At 41.2% G+C, this 22,684-nt stretch overlaps 2 protein-coding genes across 16 annotated transcripts in view; one reads left to right on the top strand and one right to left on the bottom strand.

Moving 5' to 3' along the window:
• UTP18 (UTP18 small subunit processome component) overlaps positions 1-22,684 on the top strand; it is a 241,757-nt gene that overhangs the window by 151,378 nt on the left and 67,695 nt on the right. The window lies entirely within an intron of this gene.
• MBTD1 (mbt domain containing 1) overlaps positions 1-22,684 on the bottom strand; it is an 86,394-nt gene that overhangs the window by 29,830 nt on the left and 33,880 nt on the right. For 8 of the 15 annotated variants that reach the window (XM_050765064.1, XM_050765055.1, XM_050765067.1 and 5 more), the window contains 4 exons: positions 16,671-16,872; positions 11,758-11,897; positions 10,361-10,475; positions 8,705-8,787 (listed from right to left, as the gene is read on the bottom strand). In XM_050765064.1, the coding sequence (XP_050621021.1) occupies positions 8,705-8,787; positions 10,361-10,475; positions 11,758-11,897; positions 16,671-16,824 (492 nt within the window). In that variant the 5' untranslated portion in view covers positions 16,825-16,872. Of the gene's footprint in view, positions 1-8,704; positions 8,788-10,360; positions 10,476-10,896; positions 11,014-11,757; positions 11,898-16,670; positions 16,873-22,684 lie in introns of those variants that run through there. The other 7 variants (XM_050765065.1, XM_050765066.1, XM_050765062.1 and 4 more) reach the window with 4 other exon arrangements.

The raw sequence follows: 22,684 nt of genomic DNA, 5'->3' as shown, positions 1-22,684 counted from the left end.
AGCAGAGAGATGCAGTTAAATGAATGCAGTGCAGCATCCATCCCTCTTTGTCTGGTTACCAAATTTGTGAATTGGGTTTATTTTTCACTGAGAAGAAAGAGGCGTGCTTATGCTAATGAGCTGGGGGTCACTGGTGAGTTTGGCATACAGTATTCCCTTTTGAGCTAAATGTGACAATCTGTCATATTGACTTTTATTTTTTTAAAGCCTTAACATTTGTTGGGAGAAAACTTTTAATACTATTTTATTAAAGAAAACAAAATGTCAATATGCTTGCTTAAAAAATTATGTTCACTTTGGTGGAGGATACTTTTGGTCCCTACAGTCTGGATTGGTATAGGAGAAAGTAGCAGAAAGTGACATTTGTTCTTGCCTGTAAGGTTGTGGTTCTGCTAGGCCCTCTTAAACCAATCCATATGGTTCATTCTAAGAAAAAAAAATGAAGAAACAAAAACATCAACAAGAAAGAGCACCACAGTCATAGCATAGTATGTGCTCAATGTGTTGAAATAATATGGTAATTTCATAGATATGTCTGCCCTTTAGTTTAAAATGAATATTCTTAACTGTGGAAGACTAAATGACCCAGGGCCTGACAGCCATCTTCGTCCAAGTCATCTGTCTTCGCTTGCTGGCAGGAGGGATACCTCTGAAAGTCTGGATTGGCATAGCATGAACTAGCAGAACCATAATTTACAGGTAACAACAAATTTACCTTCCAGACTCAGGACGCGAGGTCCACCTCAGGCTCCTCCCAAACAAGGAAGATCTGCTCCACCACTTCCTGCTCCAGGGCCACTCGTGAGGGCTATCTGGGAGCGACTCTCCTTCCCTGCAAGGTAAGCTGTCATCAGGTCCTGCAGGACATGGCCAAATCCAAATGCTGAGGGGTCCCCAACACAAATGTATGACAACCTCCACATGACTGTAAGAAAATAACTGGGTGGGAAGTCTTATTTGCTGGACTTCAAGATCATTCCCAGATGGTCCAACAGCTCAGCTGGCTAGTATTCAGACTCTCAGGGGGCTGATGCACTGCACACACGATGATTTATGGCAGACATAGAGACTTCCCTCTGCAGAGCTGCCAACCAAAGATAACCATACAATCTTTAATATTAATCTGTAAGTGGGCAGAGACAAGACCTGAGGTCGCATATAGGTAACCAAGAAGGAATAATTTATCCCAATCAGATGGCAAATGTACAAAAAGCCATCATTAAAATGTCTTCAGACTAACAGGCAAAGTACATATAGCAGAGAATGATGAAATATTATTTGGCCAAAAAGGGGAGAAAACATTACAGAAATTTAAGTAGAAAGAAATGAGAGTTCCTAAGTACTACTTACTAGAATTTTCTGGTAGAAAGGAGAAAAAGAAAAAAAAAAACAAAACTGTTCCTGTCTTCTCCATAAAGTCCACTCACTTTTTTTTTTTTTTTTTTTTTTTTTTTTGAGACAGAGTCTCACTCCGTCGCCCAGGCTGGAGTGAAATGGTGCAATCTCGGCTCACTGCAACCTCTGCCTCCTGGGTTCAAGCCATTCTCTTGCCTCAGCCTCCCGAGTAGCTGGGATTACAGGCCGGTGCCACCAAGCCTGGCTAATTTTTGTAGTTTTAGTTTTGTCATGTTGGCCAGGCTGGTCTCTTAACTGGTGACCTCAGATGATCTGCCTGCCTCAGCCTCCCAAAGTGCTGGGATTACAGGTATGAGCCACTGTGCCTGTCCTCCACTCACCTTTTGATACCAGAATCTATCTTTTAGGGTGGTGGTAGCAGGTAGATGAGTCCAAGGAGAGGACAAAAAGGAAAATGGGATGCCTGGGGTGGAAGTAAGATTAAGGCTGAAATAATGCTATGCATATGTAAAAAGACAGGAAGCACTGGTTACTAATTTGAAAGGCGGCCGGGTGTGGTGGCTCAGGCCTGTAATCTCAGCACTTTGGGAGGCTGAGGCAGGTGGATAACCTGAGGTTAGAAGTTCAAGAGCAGCCTGGCCAACATGGAGAAACCCTGTCTCTATTAAAAATCCAAAAATTAGCTGGGCATGGTGGCACATGCCTGTAGTTCTAGTTACTTGGTAGGCTAAGGCAGGAGAATCACTTGAACCCAGGAGGCGGAGGCTGCAGTGAGTCAAGATCGTGCTATTGCACTCCAGCCTGGGCAACAGAGCAAGACTCCATCTCAAAACAACAACAACAACAACAAAACGCATAAAACAGTCCATAATTTTTTTGAAAAAACTGTATTAAACCAGTATCACTAAAGAATTGGCACAGTGTGGTGGCTCATGCCAAGCACTTTGGGAGGCCAAGTGGGCAGATCACTTGAGGCCAGGAGTTCAAGACCAGCCTGACTAACAAGGTGAAACCCTGTCTCTACCCAAAATACAAAAATTAGCTGGGTGTGGTGGCACGCACCTGTAGTCCCAGCTAGTCAGGAGGCTGAAGCATGAGAATCGCTTGAACCCAGGAGGCGGAGTTTGCAGTGAGCCAAGATGGCACCACTGCACTCCCGCCTGGGGGATGATAGAGCAATATTACATCTCAGAAAAAAAAAAGAAAAAAAAGAAAAAAAAAATTTTAAGTTAGGCTTTCTTTAAAACATACGGAAAGATAGGGCCAGGTGTGATGGCTCATGCCTGTAATTCCAGTACTTTGGGAGGCCAAGGTGGGAGGATTGCTTGTACCCAGTAGTTCGCAACTAGCCTGGGCAACATGGTGAAATCCCATCTTTACCAAAAATAGAAAAAAATTAATACAAAAAATTAGCTGGGCATGGTGGTGTGTGCCTGTAGTCCCAGCTACTTGGGAGGCTGAGGTGGGAGAGTCACGTGAGCCCAAGAAGTCGAGGCTGCAGTGAACTGTAATCGTGCTATTGCACTCTAGCCTGGGCGAAGGAATGTGACTGTTAAAAAAAAAAAAAAAAAAAAACGACAAGACAGGTAATGTTTATTTCACTGCTTTCCTGTGGAGAATTTATTTCATGGCAACACTCAGACTAGCTAACTGAGATGGAGCACTAATAAGTACCAGAAACTAATTTAAAGTTTTATTTCCATTAGAAGGAAAATTCTGCAATCTAGGATGCTACCTTGAAGATTTTAACTTTAGTTAAAATGGAGATGAAGTAATATGATTTTTTTCCAACCTTTAATACAGTCCTGTGTGTGGGGTCACGACTAGGGAAAAAAAATTAGTTCACTTGAAAAAGATTTTACTAACAAGCACATACCTGAGAAATAGATAATGAGTTTTATTCTAAACTATTGCTACTGTACATACACAAAAGGGCCTTTTCTTTCCTTAAAACCTGAAAGTATACATGATACACACCACAAAAAAACATGGTAACTTTATCCCTTCAAAAAAGCTGACATACATATAGGTCAGGCACAAGAAAGAGGATTAGAATATGTCACGTAAGTAACAAGAGGGTATCTGTGGAGGCAGAATGAAAAAGTATGTGGCCGGGCACAGTGGCTCACACCTGTAATCCCAGCACTTTGGGAGGCTGAGGAGGGCAGATCACGAGAGGTCAGGAGTTCGAGACCACCCTGACCAACATGGTGAAACCTCTTCTCTATTAAAAATACAAAAATTAGCCGAGTGTGGTGGCACGGGCCTGTAATCCCAGCTACTCAGGAGGCTGAGGCAGGAGAATTGATTGAACTCGGGAAGCAGAGTTTTCAGTGAGCTGAGATCACACCATTGCACTCCAGCCTGGGTGAAAGAGCGAGACTCTGTCTCAAAAAAAAAAAAAAAAAAAAAAAAAAGAGAAAGTATGATAAACTCAGCTGAAAAGCTTCTGCATATATGTGTACAAAGGACTTTTTTTTTTTTGGTACAAACTACAACTGTATGAGAGAGAAAATGGGATGATTTTAACATTTCTGATCTAAGTAAAGACAGCATCAGTAAGATATGAGATTATTAGTTTAGGTACCAAACAGAAGAAATCTGAAGTCTATAAATATATAACTGAAAAAAGACGACTTTATGTTCATTTATACATTTTGGCCCGTGCTATAATACCTAGGGGAAAAAAAAGTTTTACTTGATTTCACATGGCAAATAATGGGAAATAGAAGTGCTTCAATTTAAAGTCTTTAAGTAATTAAAAAATAATGAAGAGTGCTTTATTTATTTATTTTTGAGACGGAGTTTTGCTCTTATTGCCCAGGCTAGAGTGCAGTGGCGCAAGCTCAGTTCACGGCAACCTCCGCCTTCCGGTTTCAAGTAATTCTCCTGCCTCAGCCTCCCAAGTTGCACGGTGGCGCCCGCCACCACGCCCAGCTAATTTTTTTTTCTATTTTTAGTAGAGACGGGGTTTCACCATGTTGGTCAGGCTGGTCTCAAACTACTGACCTCATGATCCACCTGCCTCGGCCTCCCAAAGTGCTAGGATTACAGGCGTGAGCCACCGCGCCCGGCCTGAAGAGTGCTTTATTTTTATTTTTTTTTGAGACAGTGTCTCATTCTGTCACCTAGTCTGGAGTGCAGTGGTACGATCATGGCTAACTGCAGTCCTGACCTTCTGGGCTCAAGCAATCCCTCCCCTCAGCCTCCTGAGTAGCTGGGACTACAGGCATGTGCCACCATGCCCAGCTAATTTTTTTTGTAGAAATGAGGTCTCACTATGTTACCCATACTGGTCTCAAACTCCAGGGCTCAACTGATCCTCCTGCCTTGGCCTCCCAAAGTGCTGGGATTACAGGTGTGAGCCATTGCTCTTGGCTACAGTGCTTTAAAGCCAAATGTTCTGAATACACATACATCAATTGAAGGCTCCGCTGGGTTAAAGTTAAATTACTAATAGAAAATAATCTGTTAATTTCTTTGATCTATACATTGCACCTAACTGGCATTATTATTTTGGAGATTTTTCCACCATTAGGATAGATATGGATACTGCTCTTAGGGGCTTAAATAAAACACACATTAAAAAAAAAAAAGACTTGCATTATGAAAAATGGGTTAAAAAGCCCAAAGCTGAAAATTATAGTCCAGCTACTCAAAAAAGTAGCAAGAATTCTTCATTTATAAGACATGGACTAGCTGAACCAAATGATTTTAAAGATGCCTTCTAGCTTTGTGACCATATGATTTAGCATTAATTAAAAGTGATATTACCCAATTTAGTGGTTTCCAGCCTCAGGAACTGTCAAGGATGGGGTGTTCAAATGTCAGGAGCCAAGGCTCTGGTAGCAACACCCCATCTCTGCCAGAACAATCAATGCAGTTTCCTCTTATCCTGTGTTCTGAGGTCTAAGACTTTTGTTAGAGAAAAGGGGACTTCTTACCCAATATATGGCAAGCAAAAAACAACAACAACAACAACAAAAAAAGGGCAATTATGATGCTTAAATAAAAGGTCTGAAAAACTAACCCCTAGATACAATAAAAAACATATCAGCCAATCATAATATACAGTTTTTTAGTATATTATACTAAAATATATGTGTGTGTATATTATACACACATACACACATATATACACATACACACACATGTATATATGCACATATACACACACATACACTTTTGTAGAGATAGGGTCTTGCTATGTTGACCAGGCTGGCCTCAAATTCCTGGCCTCAAGCCATCTTCCTACCTTGGCCTCCCAAAGTGTTGGGATTACAGGTGTAAGCCATTGTGCCCAGCCTAAGTAGATATACTAAATGACAATTGGGACTTGATTTCCATTGCTGATTATAAAAAAAAAAATTGTATGATACTGTTGTAATTGAGTGACTGAGTATAAGACACTATGAAGAGTTACAGGAATTATCAAAAAGGATACAGTCCTATGATCTACTCTGTAGAAAGTTCATTCTCAGAAGCTTATAGACAGACCATGGAAAGAATCATATTCTTGAAATTCTATGATTTTAGAACTAATCACAATAATATCTAAGTGCTAGAAAATAGAAAATATTTATCTGGGATTCTTATTCTAGAAGAGGCTGGGTTAAGTTAAAGAAGCCAGGGCTCTGACAGCACCCCCATCCCAATTCCTGATGCAATCATGACAGCTCCGCTTCCGTGTTACATGTTACTTGCTGGGTGTTCTTTCGTAAACTGTGCTTGAAAAATAATCCCCTAGGAGCAGGAAAAGCTCCCAACTTGTACTCAAGTAGAAGAGAAGGCAGGTGTAGAGTCTGGAACAAAGAGGCCTTCCTGTCTAATAAACCAGTTTCAGAGCAAGTGTCAAGTCTTAGAAGACTCTGATGATACAAGGCAGGATCTTGTACTCTTAGCTCCTGACTATAGGTTTTCTAAAGACAAAGCTAGTAACTCTTCTTAGAGACCCAGAAAACTGTCTCGGAGGGGACAACCAGCAGGAGTCAACTCTAAAGGACAAAATCAAGTGCAGCATGAGGTATGGCCCCCTTAACCAAATGGCTTCAAATGAATATGCCGGTTAAGGTAAGAGAGCAAGCTTTTTGTACAAAAACATACCGAGGAATTACTAAGACACATTTTTCCTGTTTGATAAGGAGAAGGCAGTAAACAGAGGTAAATGGAACAGGAAGACACTGGGTCTACATAATTGAGAAACAGATGCCTCACTTCTGAGTGAGAAAGCAGAGGCTCCACATTCTTATCATTAATTGTGTGATGAGGTTAGCTGCTCGATCCCCTATGACAGAACATTTCAATCTCAAAAAAGGCAGAGTTGAACAAAGTCAATCAAGTTCATTACTACCACAGAGATTTTCTCATAAATAACTTTAATATAACAGTATAACAATTCAAAGATTTGGACAGAAAATAAAATATGCTTCTGGGGTTGAAATGCTATTCTTTTTAATACCCTGACTACTTACAGAAAACAGTTTTATATGGTTTATAACACAAAAATAGATACAAAGAGAGAGAAAGGCCATTCAGAAGGAGACAACGGACAAATGTTTCAGGAATCTGAGATGAAAGAGTTCCTGTAACTGAGAACTTTCTGACCTTCAGGAAAGTAATATACCAAGAGAAAAGAGTTAAAGATTTTCTTTTTAAAGATCTCTCTTTAAAACTGCCATTGCTGTGTATGGAATATTTCTCACAAATATGACACTATTATCAACATTACAGCAAAATAAATCACCTACTTTACACAGAAATAAGATGCCATTTAAGGCAAGATGTCACTGACTAAGGGCTTCATATCGTATTTTCAAGAATGAGAATTAGCAAATTAATATACTTGACTTTGATCAAACTCCTTTACTAAGGCCATAAATGAGTGAAAATTCACTCAGATTTCTACAACAGGAACCTAAGCTCAGTTTTGTTCACATGCTGTTATCTAAAAATAAAGCCTTAATTTTTTTTTCTTTTTTTTTTTTTAGACTGAGTCTCGCTCTATTGCCCAGGCTGGAGTGCAGTGACGCAATCTTGGCTCACTGCAACCTCTGCCTCCTGGGTTCAAGTGATTCTCGTGCCTCAGCCTCTCGAGTAGCTGGGATTACAGGCGCCCACCATCACCCCTGGCTAATTTTTGTATTTTTAGTAGAAACGGGGTTTCGCCATGTTGGCCAGGCTGGTTGAACTGCTGACCTCAGGTGATCCGCCCGCTTCGGCCTCCCAAAGTTCTGGGAGCCACCGTGCCTGGCCTAAAGCCCTAAATTAACAAAATGTTAAGCGCAAACCAAAGTTCATGTATTTTCTAAATTCTCTTTTCTTCTTAAACACAGATAGCAGCAGAAAGGATCTTTAAGTATTAATTAAAGTTGTAGTCAGGTTAAAAAAGTATTGGAGAGAATTAATGAAATCTAAAGGAATAAATCAAAAGGAAAGAACTTGCCAACAGATATATTTTAAACACAATTCTAAATTATTTTAAATGCTCTGTAACAATCCACTTGCTGAAAAGAAAACCTTTTAAAGAGTTTCTCACGATATATATACAGCACATATTTCAGCTCACAATATTATGTTACTAACTAATAGTTCCTTGTTTTGTGACTTAACATTTGAAGACAAAAAAATTAGAAAAAAGATCCTTCCTCTTCTGAATTATCAGGTCAAACTGCAGATTTAAGTAACATACACAATGAATGGTTTCCGTTAGGTCAAATCGTATGACACTGTCAATATGCATATTTTTGATACACAATACTAGCAATTTCACTTACTTTTATTTTTTGTAGAAAAGAAGTCTCACTATGTAGCCCAGGATGGTCTTGAACTCCTGGCCTCAAGTGATCCTCCTGCCTCATTCTTCCAAGTTGCTAGGAATACAGTTGAGCCACTGTGCCCAGATAAAGTAGCAGTTCAAGTTAATATGAACATCTGATGAGGCTGGGTGTGGTGGCTCATACTTGTAATCCCAGCATTTTGGGAGGCAAAGGTGGGAGGACTGCTTGATGCCAGGAGTTTGACACCAGCCTGGGCAACATAGCGAGACCGTATCTTTACCAAAAAATTTAAAAAACAAATATATTATAAAAGAAAATTAGTACTTAGAAGACTAGTACTTCTCCCTGTTTAAAATAACTTCAAACTGCAATTTCTTTATAGGAAACTTGTACTTACAAAACTTACATAAGTTCTTTTTAACTATTATTAAGTATAATAATAATAGAAGGATTTCAATTACAAGGCATAAAAACAAACACCTTCTAAGGATAAGATGCTTAGGTGTTATTGTACCTTCAGATTTAAACAATGACTAAGTACTTCAAAATAAGGTGAGAAATTCTGTACTTACATGTTTAAAACAGGTAACTGGCGCGGCTATAAAGCTATTGCTATTGATGTAGTTACCCCAGCTGAAACCTTCCATGGAGACTGCTAAAATCAAACAAATTTACGTATATTACAATTCTCACATCTTTTATTTATAAGAAGGTTATCACGGTTAAAATGTGTGAAAGGACATAAAATTAATTTATCCCATTTAAAGAACGTTTTCTTTAAGATCAAATAACTTCTCTAAATAGCATGAGCTTTGGCTTATATCATATTTGCAAACAAACAGGAGTTTCTTTTTTTTTTTTTTTTTGAGACTGAGTCTCCCTCTGTCACCCAGGCTGGAGAGCAGTGGTGCAATCTTGGTTCACTGGAACTTCTGATTCCCAGGTTCAAGTGATTCTCCTGCCTCACCCTCCCGAACATCTGGGACTACAGGTGCGTGCCACCACACCCAGCTAATTTTTGTATTTTTAGTAGAGATGGGGTTTCACCATATTGGCCAGGCTGGTCTTGAACTCGTGATCTCCTGATCCACCTGCCTTGGCCTCCCAACGTGCTGGGATTACAGGTATGAGCCACCACGCCTGGCCAGGAGTTTCTTAACTGTTCTATACATGACACATGCTCCTGAGGAAGTGAGGTACAAGCTCTTCAGTTAAGGGGAGCAAAGAGAAGTTGAGAGAAATGTACAGAATGACAAACACTGCTGTGGCTGCTTTTGTGTTTTTATTTCCATTCAGTTCTTGCCATGTACCTCAGTGAGATACCTACCCCATATCACTTTTAATTACCTCACTTTCTATTTACTTCTATTTACTCACTCATTGCCTCTTCTATTTACTCACTTGTTGCCCTTCTCACTATTTACTCTCTTATTGCTCTCCTCATTACTCACTTATTGCCCTTCTATTTACTCACTTACTGCCTCACTTTCTATTTACTTCTATTAAAAATCTTCTGGCTGGGCGCTGTGGCTCACACCTGTATTCCTAGCACTTTGACAGGCTGAGGTGGGTGGATCATTTGAGGTCTGGAGTTCTAGACCAGCCTGGCCAACATGGTGAAACCCCATCTTCACTAAAAATACAAAAATAAGCCGAGTGTGGTTGCGTGCACCTGTAGTCTCAGCTACTAGGGAGGTTGAGACATGAGAACTGTTTGTACCCATGAGGCAGAGGTTATAGTGAGCCGAGATCACGTCACTGGACTCTAGCCTGGGTGACAAAGCAAGACTCTGTCTCCAAAAGAAAAAAAAACAAAAAAACAAAAACAAACCAAAAAAAACTCTTATTAGAAATGATCCTTTCCTTAATCTCTTCCTCTTACTACTCCTCTTCTCACAATCCCTTTGAAGCCTGCTGAATGTCCTATTTCTTTGCCTAATATCTTCGCAATTCAGAGAATCAGTACATGAAAAGTAAATAATAAACCAAACAAAAACATTAAGGAGATTGCCAAAAGCACCTGAACTTATGCATGCAACTATAATCTTCTAGAGTAATTTACTGAAATCTAAACAACCATTAGGAAGCTTAGAGCTGTAACGTGCTAAACAGGACATAGAAACAGCTTAAACAGAATTCAAAATTACAATTTAATTAATTACAAAATTAATTAAAACTAAACGAATCAATATCAAATATTTCATCTCTGTCAGATTCACCAATATTACCTGCTTTTGTCTTTGCTTGATTTTGCAAGGTAGCTTGATACTGAGCATATGCGGCTAGCTTAGCAACTAAAGGTTGCTTCTGAAGAACTTTTGCTTTCTTTGTTGGAGGCTTACCCTAAAACAAGAAAAGTTAAGTAAATAGGATTCTTTTTCATCCCCCCACCACCACAATTTAACTGGACTGCATACTACACATTCTGCTTCAGTAAACATTGAGGGTTTAGAAAATTATTAAAGCAGAGGAAACATACAAGAATTTTAACACGAGAATTTTTTTCTGGAGTTCTGCTACAATGTAGTTATCTAATATGGGTAGCAGAGCTGGCACAGACTACAACAGCAATACGCAAATTAATATGTTAATAAAAAATTATATCCCACAAGATGTTAAAATATAGGCTGTGGTGGATACTTGATTCCTTCTTATAGTAGATAGAACCAGTGGTTATTTACTCATGCAGGTTGCCAAGCATTGCTATTTATATGGTAAGAGAAGATAATTTAATGTTCAAAGAGCAAGTGACTGAGGTTTATACCTTTAGTGCTAACGCAAAAGATCAATGACAAAATGATCATGGGCCAAATTCACAGTGTGACAAACTGCCATCCATTTGGGTACAGACCACTGCTCAGGATCTTTAGGTACTGTCTATCTGAAATATAGAAATACATCTAAGTGATGTATTTCCTTAATTTGGAGGATTTAAATAACCCTTTCAGTGCTATATAATGATCACAATAATAAATTAAATGAGAACACTGTGATCATCCAATAAAAATACTGCAAAAATCAGTTAAGTTAATGCCTTTAAAAAGTTGTTTACATGATACAATAGTAAGAACTTAGTCAAACGGTCAAGTCTCCAGTCATTTTGTAGGCACTGATGTACATTTAAAGCAAGACGATTTTCTTTCCATACCATGAGCGTTGTCAAAAAGGTTAGTTGGATTAACCAAATACATTTGGTCAAGGTATCAAATGGATTGTACTAAAAAGTACAAAGCGAGGAGATGAGAAAATAAAACCAGAGATTAAATTATTTCCCCCCAAATGATGAAAGATTCTACCTTGATGTTAACATAAAAGGAAACAAAGGGAAACAGGAAAATGTCTTCGATTTCTGTATATAAAAAAGTGTTTATACTTATTTGGAAAAAGGATATTTTAATTAACTTATGCAAATAATCATTTATTTTGGATAGTATGTCTTATCCATTTAAAATAGTTTTCCAATTTTATAGGCTGAACAAAGTTTGGGGCTCACATGTTTCCTCAAGATGTGGGTATAAAACAGTAACTGAGTGGGCAGAGGTGAAGTGCAGCAAATCACAGTCAAATGACAGATAAATGGTGAGAGCCATAGAAATAACAGATATAAGTAAGAAGGTTTCTGTACCGTTACCTGAAGTCTGGCCAAAATGCTTGCCTTCTTGGAGTTTGACGAGTAACTTCTTGAACATGAAACGCTACAGAAACGCTTTGTTTTAGAGTAAAAAGCATCTCGGACGCCAACCATCCCACACATCTCACAGGTAGCTAATTAACAAAATAAAAACACTGGCATTATGATATAATAAAAGCAATCTTCATCTAACAGTTTAAATAATTTATCCTGCCATCTGAAAGTTTTAATTTAAAAATTTGCCTTGAACATTTCTTCTATCTCCTATACAAATGATAAAGAAGCCTGCACAGAGAAGTCAGAGAGAACACTGGTATTGTGCCATGGTGATGGGTTCTAGAAGGTCTGATAGTAGCTTGAGGTCTGAAAGGCTTTGCAAAGGGTCAACAGAAACAGGGCAGATACGCTGGATTCAACCGACATTTCCTTAGTGCTTACCATGTACCAGGCATTTTCATATACAACAAATTCCAGCTTTTGAAATGATTACACATGAAAGATGAAAAGTGCCACACAATTGAAGATTAATAACAAAGTATAACAGAGGCCTTTAAAATACTGCAAAGGTTGAAACTTAAAAAGAGGTAATACTTGGAAAAATGCTAAGAGCTATATGAAGATTCCTTCAAGTTATGTTTGGGGGACAAGAAAAAAGGAATGGGTTCAAATTTGAGGTAGAGGCCAGGTACAGTGACTCATGCCGGTAATCCCAGAACTGTGGGAGGCCGAGGCAGGATAACTGGCTCAAGGCCAGGAGGATGGGACCAGCCTGGGCAAGAGAGCAAGATCTAGTCTCTTCAAAAAATAAAAATAAAAAAGAGCCGGGCATGGTGGCACACACCTGTAGTCTCAGCTATTCAGGAGGCTGAGGCAGGAGGGTTGCTTAAGTCCAGGAGTTCAGGGTTAAAGTGAGCTATGATCGCACCACTGCACTCTAGCCTGGACAACAGAAGGAGATCCTGAGTCAAAAAAAAAAAAAACCAAAAAAAAAACCAAAAAAACAAGTTTGACATAGGTGCTCTATTATTAACCAGTGATAGTGGGACAGCAGAACTCTTGGCTACTTACTATTGCATAATAGACAATAATCTGAAATGTAGAATTAGAACAAGGTTCACAAGAACTGAAGTTTAAAAAAGATAAACAAAAAGTAACATAGCAAATAACTGCCTTAGTGAGTTAAAGCCTCCACTCAAACAGGTAAACTGGAGAGGCCTGTAGTTTAACTGGTACAGTTGGCTCTGTGCTTCCATGAGTTCTGTATCTGTGGATTCAACTAAAAGTGGACTGAAAATATTTCAGGAAAAAAAAATTGCATCTGTACTGAACATATACAGACTGTTTTTTTTCTTACTGTTCTCTAAACAGTATAGTATTAACAATTATTTGCATGGCATTTACACTGTATTAGCTATAAGTAATCTAGACATGATTTAAAGTATATGGACAGATGTGCATAAGTTATATGTAAATACCACACCATTTTATATAAGGAACTTGAGCATTTGTGAATTTTGGTATCTGAGGGAAGTCTTGAAACCAATCCCCCATGGATACCAGGGGACAACTGTACTTACTTACAAATCTATAAGAAATCATGGAAAAGGCCGGGCGAGGTGGCTCAAGCCTGTAATCCCAGCACTTTGGGAGGCCGAGACGGGCGGATCACGAGGTCAGGAGATCGAGACCATCCTGGCTAACACAGTGAAACCCCGTCTCTACTAAAAATACAAAAACTTAGCCGGGCGAGGTGGCAGGCGCCTGTAGTCCCAGCTACTCGGGAGGCTGAGGCAGGAGAATGGCGTGAACCCGGGAGGCGGAGCTTGCAGTGAGCTGAGATCCGGCCACTGCACTCCAGCCTGGGTGACAGAGCGAGACTCCGTCTCAAAAAAAAAAAAAAAAAAAAAAAAAAAGAAATCATGGAAAAAAGATAAAAGTGCCAGAAGATTGCAGGTGAACAAAGGGTATCTACTGGGAGAAAAAACTAAATGGTTTTCTGTTGCAAAAATTCTAGAACAGATTGTTAAAGAACGTTCTGAACACCTAGATAGAAAAGTTGTGATCCCAAAGAAACAGCGAATCTTCGCCAGAAATTATACATGTCAAACTAGAATTCTCACAAGTAGGATGCAAGTTCCATCAGGACAGGAAACTTATTCTGTGTTGTTCATCTGCTATCTCTGGTATTTAAAACAGACGCTAGCACACACAAAGCTTCAACAAACGCTATTTCCTTTTATGATAGGATTACTAGGCTGGTATGTTATAATAAAACCACGGCAAGAATATACACTAACAGGAGCTAACACATTTGATAAAATCTCATGTAGCTCCAACAACATGACTGAGAAATTTCAGCTGGAGTAGAAGACACCCAGGTAGGTTTTTTTTTTTTTTTTTTTTTTTTTGAGATGGAGTCTCGCTCTGTCGCCCAGGCTGAAGTGCAGTGGTGCGATCTCAGCTCACTGCAAGCTCCGCCTCCCAGGTACAAGCAATTCTCCTGTCTCAGCCTTCCGAGTAGCTGGGACTACAGGCACATGCCACCATGTCTGGCCAATTCTTGGTATTTTTAGTAGAGATGGGGCTTCACCGTGTTAGCCAGGATGGTCTTGATCTCCTGACCTCATGATCTGCCTGCCTCGGCCTCCCAAAGTGCTGGGATTACAGGCATGAGTCACCGCACCTGGCCATGCTATTCAACTTTTTAACCAAAAGACTAGAATAGGACCAACAGGGCAGAATTATCAAAACTGTAAATGATATAAAACTGGAAGATTAGATGACACAGCATTCAATATTAGATGACAGAATTAGCAATCAAAAATTTCTAAGACTGGGCAGGGTGCAGGGGCTCACACTTGTAATTCCAGCACTTTGGGAGGCTGAGGCAGATGGATCACTTGAGTTCAGGAGTTTGAGACCAGCCTGGGCAATATGGTGAAAATTGCCCGTCTCTGAAAAATACAAAAGTTAGCCAGGTGTGGTAGCATGTGCCTATAGTACTTGAGAGGATTAGGTGAGAGGATCACCTGAGCTCGGGAGGCAGAGATCGCAGTGAGCCGAGATCTTGCTGCTGCATTCCAGCCTGGGTAACAGAGCAAGACTGTCTCAAAAAAAACAAAAAAAAACAAAAAAGCTTGGATGTGGTGGCTCACCCCTGTAATCCCAGCACTTTGAGAGGCCAAGGCAGGCAGATCGCTTAAAGTCAGGAGTTTGAGACCAGCCTGGCCAATATGGTGAAACCCTATCTTTACTAAAAATACGAAAATATGCCAGGCATGGTGACGCAGGCCTGTAGTCCCAGCTACTTGGGAGGCTGAGGCAGAATTGCTTGAACCCGGGAGGCGGAGGCTACAGTGAGCCGAGATTGCACCACTGCACTCCAGCTTGGGCAACAGAGTGAGACTGTCACAACAACAACAACAACAACAATAACAAAAATTTCTAAGACTGAAAGTTAGTAAGAAAAACGTTATATTGAGAGATCCAAAGTCCTACATCGTGGGTTTAAAAAGTTAACTGTGAGAAGACTGGTTTAAATTGGGTTTATGTGGTAAAGGTCAAAGGACATCAGTTATTTACAAGTTCATTATCATTATCAAGAAAGCTAAAGCAATTTTGGTGGCATGAATGGAAACAGTGTCTTGAAAAGGGGAGATAAAGGTTGAACTATCTTCTGGCCTCACACAGGGTGACCATTTGTTTCATTCCCACATTTCCAGGATGTGGGACTTTCAATGGTAAAACCAGGACAGTTCCAGGCAAATCAGGGTGACTTGTTACCCTACTACCACATAATCTGAGGTAGTATCCCCAGAACAGAGTGACCAGGATATCCAAGAACTAAATCACTGGGATACACCATGAGAGAAATGGTTGAAGCAACTATGGCTCCTTGGTATGCCTTAGAGATAAACTAGAATGAAGGGTTCCATTGTGGAGAAAAGAGATGTCATTAGAACCAGGATTAGAATTATGCTGTGTAACTTTAAAAAGCAAAACTTTCCAGACTCCCAGAAGCAAAGTTAAAAAGGCGAAACTAAGACCAAAAGATAAAAGTTGGAGGAAGGAAATTTTGGTTCAATAAAGAGACTATTCTAGTAATTTGAGATACTTAGAAATGAAACTGCTTCCTTTTTCATTTCCTTTTTCTTTTTCAAGCCAGACTTCAGGCAGAAAGAAATTCCTTACTGTGTCAGAGAATACCCAATCACCAGTTATGTTAAAACAGAAATTATGCCGGGCGCGGTGGGTCACGCCTGTAATCCCAGCACTTTGGGAGGCCGAGACGGGCGGATCACGAGGTCAGGAGATCGAGACCATCCTGGCTAACACAGTGAAACCCCGTCTCTACTAAAAAATACAAAAAACTAGCCGGGCGAGGTGGCGGGCGCCTATAGTCCCAGCTACTCGGGAGGCTGAGGCAGGAGAATGGCGTGAACCCGGGAGGCGGAGCTTGCAGTGAGCTGAGATCCGGCCACTGCACTCCAGCCTGGGTGACAGAGCGAGACTCCGTCTCAAAAAAAAAAAAAAAAAAAAAAAAAACAGAAATTATAAGAAATTAATACAGAAGAGGGAGCCCAACCTTGAATGTCTCTTTCAACTATATGATCCTATGCACTTTTACTTTCAGTTACAGAGGCATTTCTTACCTAACTACTAAATTTATGTCCACATGAAGTTTCTCACTGGCCTTTCGTTTTTTATTTTGTTTTATTTGCTTTCTACTGGGAGGTAGGCAAAATAGAGTTAAACACCAACTCAGTGATCTTATCTCGAACTATAAACGTCAGCTCTTCAAACTGCCCCTTAACAACTCTAAGGAAGGGGAAATGACAGAAGAAACCAAATAAAAACACACCCTTAAACATAAAGCTGTAGAACAGGTGAAGGTTATAAATACTCACCCATGCCAGATTTACCATCTGGGTATGTGTAGACTTGGCCATTGTTTTTGATAATTGGGAGATTAGAAGGTAAAGGAGCGACTTCTTCCTCACTCTCTTCGGAGCTGGAGCTGCTGCTTGTGTCCTCACTGCAGCTATCATAACCGTCAAACATCCCGAAAGAATCTCTTCTTTTCCTTTCAGATCGTGAAGAATGTTCAGTCTTTGAAGTAGAGAAACCAGTGACACATGACACAGCACTCACATACACCCGCTAAAAGACCCTAGCACAAATTCTGGTAAATGAGATTTGATAAATGAAAACGTAGCCCTGAGAAATAACCATTTTCTTCTTCTTCTTTTTTTTAATGTTTTGAGACAGAGTCTCACTCTGTCACCCAGGCTGGAGTGCACTGGCACAATCTTGGGTCACTGCAACCTCAACCTCCCGCACTCAGAAGATCCTCCCACCTTTGCCTCCTGAGTAGCTAGGACTACAGGCAAGTGCCACGATGCAGAAACATTTTTGTGTTTTTTTTTTGTAGAGATGGGGTTTTGCCATGTTGCCCAGGCTGGTCTTTTATGCTTCGTCTCAAGCAATCTGCCCACCCCAGCCTCCTAAATGCTCGGATTATGGATGTGAGCCCCCTCCCCTGCCGCAAAGGATGTCCTGCCTCTGCATCCCAAAGCACTGGGATGATAGATGTGAGCCACTGTGCCTCGCCCAGATTTCTTTTTTCTTTTTAATTATGGGATGAGCATGGTGGCTCATGCCTATAATCCCAGCACTTTTTTTTTTTTTTTTTTTTTGAGACTGGGTCTCACTCTGTTGCCCAGGCGGGAGTGCAGTGGTGCAATCTCGGCTCACTGCAACCTCTGCCTCCTGGGTTCAAGTGATTCTCCTGCCTCAGCCTCCCAAGTAGCTGTGATTACAGGTGCATGCCACCATACCCAGCTAATTTTTGTATTTTTAGTAGAGACAGGGTTTTGCCATGTTGGCCAGGCTGTTCTCGAAGTCCTGAACTCAGGTGATCTGCCCACCTCAGCCTCCCAAAGTGCTAGGATTACAAGCGTGAGCCACCGTGCCCAGCCTAATTCTAGCACTGTGGGAGGATAGCTTGAGATCAGGAGTTTTAGACCAGCCTGGGCAACATGGTGAGACTCCTTATCTACCAAGAAAAAAAAAAAATCATATAAAAATAATTGTGGGCCAGGCATGGTGGCTCACTCCTGTAATCCCAGCACTTTGGGAGGCCAAGCTGGTCAGAGGAGTTTGAGGAGTTGAGGAGTTTGAGACCAGCCTAGGCAACATGGCGAAACCCTGACTCTACAAAAAATACAAAAATTAGCTGGGTGTGGTGGCACGTATCTATGGTCCTAGCTATGTGGGAGGATCACTTGAGCCTGGGAGGTGGAGGCTGCAGAGAGTTGAGATCATGTCACTGCACTCTGGCCTGCATGACAGAGAGACACTATGTCTCAAAAATAAGATAAAATTTGTGGTGAATTATACATAACAAACATGATTTTTAAATTTGCGTTTCATCTCTAAAACTAAACTTCTAGACCAATTTGGAGTATCCAGAAAATACAGTTTTTTCTTTCTTTTTTTTTTTTTTTTGACGACAGAGTCTCGCTCTGTCACCCAGGCTGGAGTACAGTGGTATGATCTCAGCTCACTGCAATCTCCATCTCCCAGGCTCATGTGATTCTTGTGCCTCAGCCTGCCGAGTAGCTAGGACTACAGGTGTGTGTGCCAACATGCCCAGCTAATTTTTGTACTTTTAGTAGAGACGGGGTTTTGCTATATTGGCGTGGATGGTTTTGAACTCCTGACCTCAAGTAATCGCCTGCCTTGGCTTCCCAAAGTGCTGGGATTACAGGTGTGAGGCACCGCGCCCAGTCAACATACAAAGCAATTTAAAAATTGCTTTGGGCTGGGCGCGGTGGCTCACGCCTGTAATCCCAGCACTTTGGGAGGCCGAGGTGGGTGGATCATGAGGTCAGGAGATCGAGACCATCCTGGCTAACACGATGAAACCCTATCTCTACTAAAAATACAAAAAGTTAGCCGAGCGTGGTGGCAGGCGCCTGTAGTCCCAGCTACTAGGGAAGCTGAGGCAGGAGAATGGTGTGAACCTCGGAGGCGGAGCTTGCAGTGAGCGGAGATTGGGCCACTGCACTCCAGCCTGGGCGACACAGCGAGACCCCATCTCAAAAAAAAAAAAAAAAAAAAAAAATTCGCTTTGCTGGCTGAGCATGGTGGCTCACATCGGTAATCCTAGCACTTTGAGAGGTCGAGGCCGGTGGATTGCTTGAGCCCAGGAGTTCAAGACTAGCCTCAGCAATATGGCAAAACTCCATCTCTACAAAAAACACAAAAATTAGCCGGGTGTGGTGGCTTGCACCTGTGGTCCCAGCTACTTGGGAGGCTGAAGTAGGAGGATAGCTTGACCTCAGGAGGTCGAGGCTGCAGTGAGCCATGATGGTGCCCCTGCACTTCAGCCTGGGCGACTGAGTGAGACCCCGTCTCAAACCCAAAACCAAGAACCACTTTGCTGGATACTTTATCATGTTAGAAGAGGAAAGAAAAAAAAAAATCACTGTTAAGAGCTCTGGAGGGTCTAACAGAAAATTTTGCCTTTCAGCTAGGCGCAGTGGCTCACGCCTGTAATCCCAGTACTTTGGGAGGCTGAGGCAGGGAGATCGCCTGAGGTCAGGAGTTTGAGACCAGACTAGTCCACATGGGGAAATCCCGACTGTACTAAAAAAATACAAAAATTAGCTGGGCATGGTGATGCATGCCTGTAGTCCCAGCTACTCGGGAGGCTGAGGCACAAGAATCGCTTGAACCCAGGAGGCAGAGGTTGCAGTGAGCCGAGACTGCGCCACTGCACTCCAGCCTGGGCGACAGAGCAAGATTCCGTCTCAAAAAAAGAAAAAAAAGAAAAAAGAGAAAATTTTACCTTTTACAATTTTAAGATAGCAAATAATTCAAAAATTGCAGGAGATAATATTTCTACATATATATTCTTATTCAGTTTTTTAAAAAACATAAACAATGGTTTGAAACCCAATCCAATTTTCTCAAGTTAAACAGTATTTCCTCAGAAAACCGAATACCACATGTTCTCACTTATAAGTGGGAGCTAAATGATAAGAACAAATGGACACATAGAGGGGAACAGCAGACACTGGGGCCTATTGGAGGGTGGGAGGAGGCAGCGGACCGGAAAAATAACGAATGGGTACCAGTCTACTAGGCTTAGTATCTAGGTGATCAAATAATCTGTTTGACAAACCCCCTTGACACACATTTATCTACGTAGCAAACCTGTACATGTACCCATGAACTTAAAATAAAAGTTTTAAAAAAATTTCCTTTTCAAAGAAAAATACAAAGAAGTTATATCATCTTTAGTGAATGCTAGTCTTATGTCTCCTCCAAGATGTTGCCTCATTCAAACCACAAAAAACAAAAAAACAAAAAACGAATATTGCTACTCTAACCATTCCCAAAATAAATTCCGAAACTACAGGCTTTGTGAGAAGTGAAAAGAAAATAGGAGACAATAAAAAGGACAAAAAAATATGGGAGGCTGGGCACGGTGGGTCACGCCTGTAATCCCAGCACTTTGGGAGGCTGAGGTCAGGAGTTTGAGACCAGCCTGGCCAATATGGTGAAACCCCACCTCTACTGAAAATACAAAAAAAATTAGCTGTGCCTGGTGGTAGGTGCCCGTAAATCCCAGTTACTCAGGAGGCTGAGGCAGGCAGAATTGCTTGAACCGGGGAGGCAGAGGTTGCACTGAGCTGAGATGGTGCCACTGTACTCCAGCCTGGGTGACAGAGTAAGAGTCCTTCTTGGTGGGGGGAGGGAAGAAACAAAAATGAGAAAGGTATCTCAAATTCAAAATAAAAACAGGCGACGGGCCACTGGCTGAGGCCCAGCTCATGTCCCTAAACCTAATAAACAAACAAGAGCAGGAAAAAAAAAAAAAAAAAAAAAAAGAAAAAGAAAAAACAAATGGGCCAGGTGCAGTGTCTCACGCCTGCAATCCCAGCACTCTGGGAGGCTGAGACTGGAGGACTGCCCGAGCCCAGGAGTTCAAGACCAGTCTGGGCAACATATGGAGACCCTATCTCTACTAAACAAACAAATAAACTCAAACCATGATAAAATATTAAGTGAGTTATAACCAGAGAGATGAAAACTATCAACTCAAGAATATTTGAGATTTGGCACCTATTCTTTTTCTTTTGCTATACAGAAATAGTTTTCTATCCTCTGGCACCACATTTAAGCTATCATTTTTTTCCTGGCTAGCTTACCTTCTTTTTGGTATTAAATGACCAGAAAACAAAGCTAGTATTACATGACCAATAACAAGGCTGAAATCTGTTGTCCAAAGTTTGACAAGATAAAACCATCCCCAGGTGTCTCTCGGTTTTATGGAATAAACTGAGACTGTCATTGTCAGGTATTTAACATCTGCATTGAGACGGGAAACTAATTTTCAGTTGTATCAGGTGTAACTATGAAAGCTACAAAAACTGACTTCTTAGTTCACACAATGGAAATATTACATTACCAAAGAAGTCCCCTTGGGAGGTTATATACATGTTCTAATAATGTTGCCACAGCCCAGCTGTTTTTAGTACACCTTTTTTTTTGAGACGGAGTCTCGCTCTGTTGCCCAGGCTGGAGTGCAGTGGTGCAATCTCGGCTCACTGCAACCTCCGCCTCCTGGGTTCACGCCATTCTCCTGCTTCAGCCTCCTGAGTAGCTGGGATTACAGGCGCCCACCACCACGCCCAGCTAATTTTTTGTATTTTTAGTAGAGACGGGATTTCACCGTGTTAACCAGGATGGTCTCGATCTCCTAACCTCATGATCCACCGGCCTCGGCCTCCCAAAGTGCTGGGATTACAGGTGTGAGCCACCGCGACCAGCCAGTATACTTCTTTTAATACTCCCTTTTAGATACAATTTTAAAAACAAAAACCTATCGTTTGTGGTCACTTCGGAATTACTCCTCCTGTTCCCCGCATCAGTCTTCCCTAGCTTGGTCATCTACCTGATTCAGCAGACTTGGTTCCGAGTAACTTTTCAGTATTTCTATAAATCAAAGGTATCGCCAAAGAATCAAGATTTGCTACAATCAGGAGATCTAAAAGAAGAAATGAGACCTTGAAGGCAATACAAAAGAAAAGTTCTAACAGCACTTTGAACTGACAGTGCGGAAGGGAATGGGACAACCACATTTAGATATAGTGTGGTGTTATGAACACAGAATTCTGACAAACATGGGTTCAGACTCAACTTTGACACTTGTTAGCTGTGAACTTCTGCAAGTTATGGGTTTCTTCTCTTAGTCATTTGACGTCTATTTATCAAGTATTTGTGAGTCTCATCGTAACCAAGGCTAAAGACAGAAGAACATACAAAGCAGACAAGATCCATGGTTTTCAGGAAGACTAAGCTACTGGCAGGAGGAAACCAAGCAAGGCTGTGTGAGGGTAGAGTCACTCAAGCAGGGCGATTAGCTGAGATTCAGCAGTGAGGAACAACCTCAGTGAGGTAAGACCATGAGGACAAAAAAGCAGCCATTTAAACATCTGATGCTGGCATATTCTAGGCAAAGGAAAGTGCAAGACAAGGGCTTTCGAGCTAGAATAAACTTAGCACACTCGGAGGCCAGTGTGGCTGGCACCCAGTGTGAAAGGTATGGCAGATGAGGTCAGAAGAGGATGTAGTGGCCAGATTATGAGGGCCCTTGTAGGCCAGGGTAAGAAATGGATTTTTTTTTCCTGGCGGCAATGGGAAGACATTACGAACTATTTATCACAGTGCCTGCTCTACACATTTAACAGACACTGGCTAGATTCTAAGTTCTAATAGAGTCGTACAGCTCACCTCCATTTGGAGGTGACCTTTTATACTCATAGTTTTCTTTCTTGTTTTTTTGAGATGGAGTCTTGCTCTGCTGCCCAGGTTGGAGTGCAATGGCACGATCTTGGCTCACTGTAACCTC

Source organism: Macaca thibetana, chromosome 16 (assembly GCF_024542745.1).
Source record: "Macaca thibetana thibetana isolate TM-01 chromosome 16, ASM2454274v1, whole genome shotgun sequence".
Classification (NCBI taxonomy): domain Eukaryota; kingdom Metazoa; phylum Chordata; class Mammalia; order Primates; family Cercopithecidae; genus Macaca; species Macaca thibetana.
This window is presented reverse-complemented; position numbering and strand designations above follow the sequence as displayed.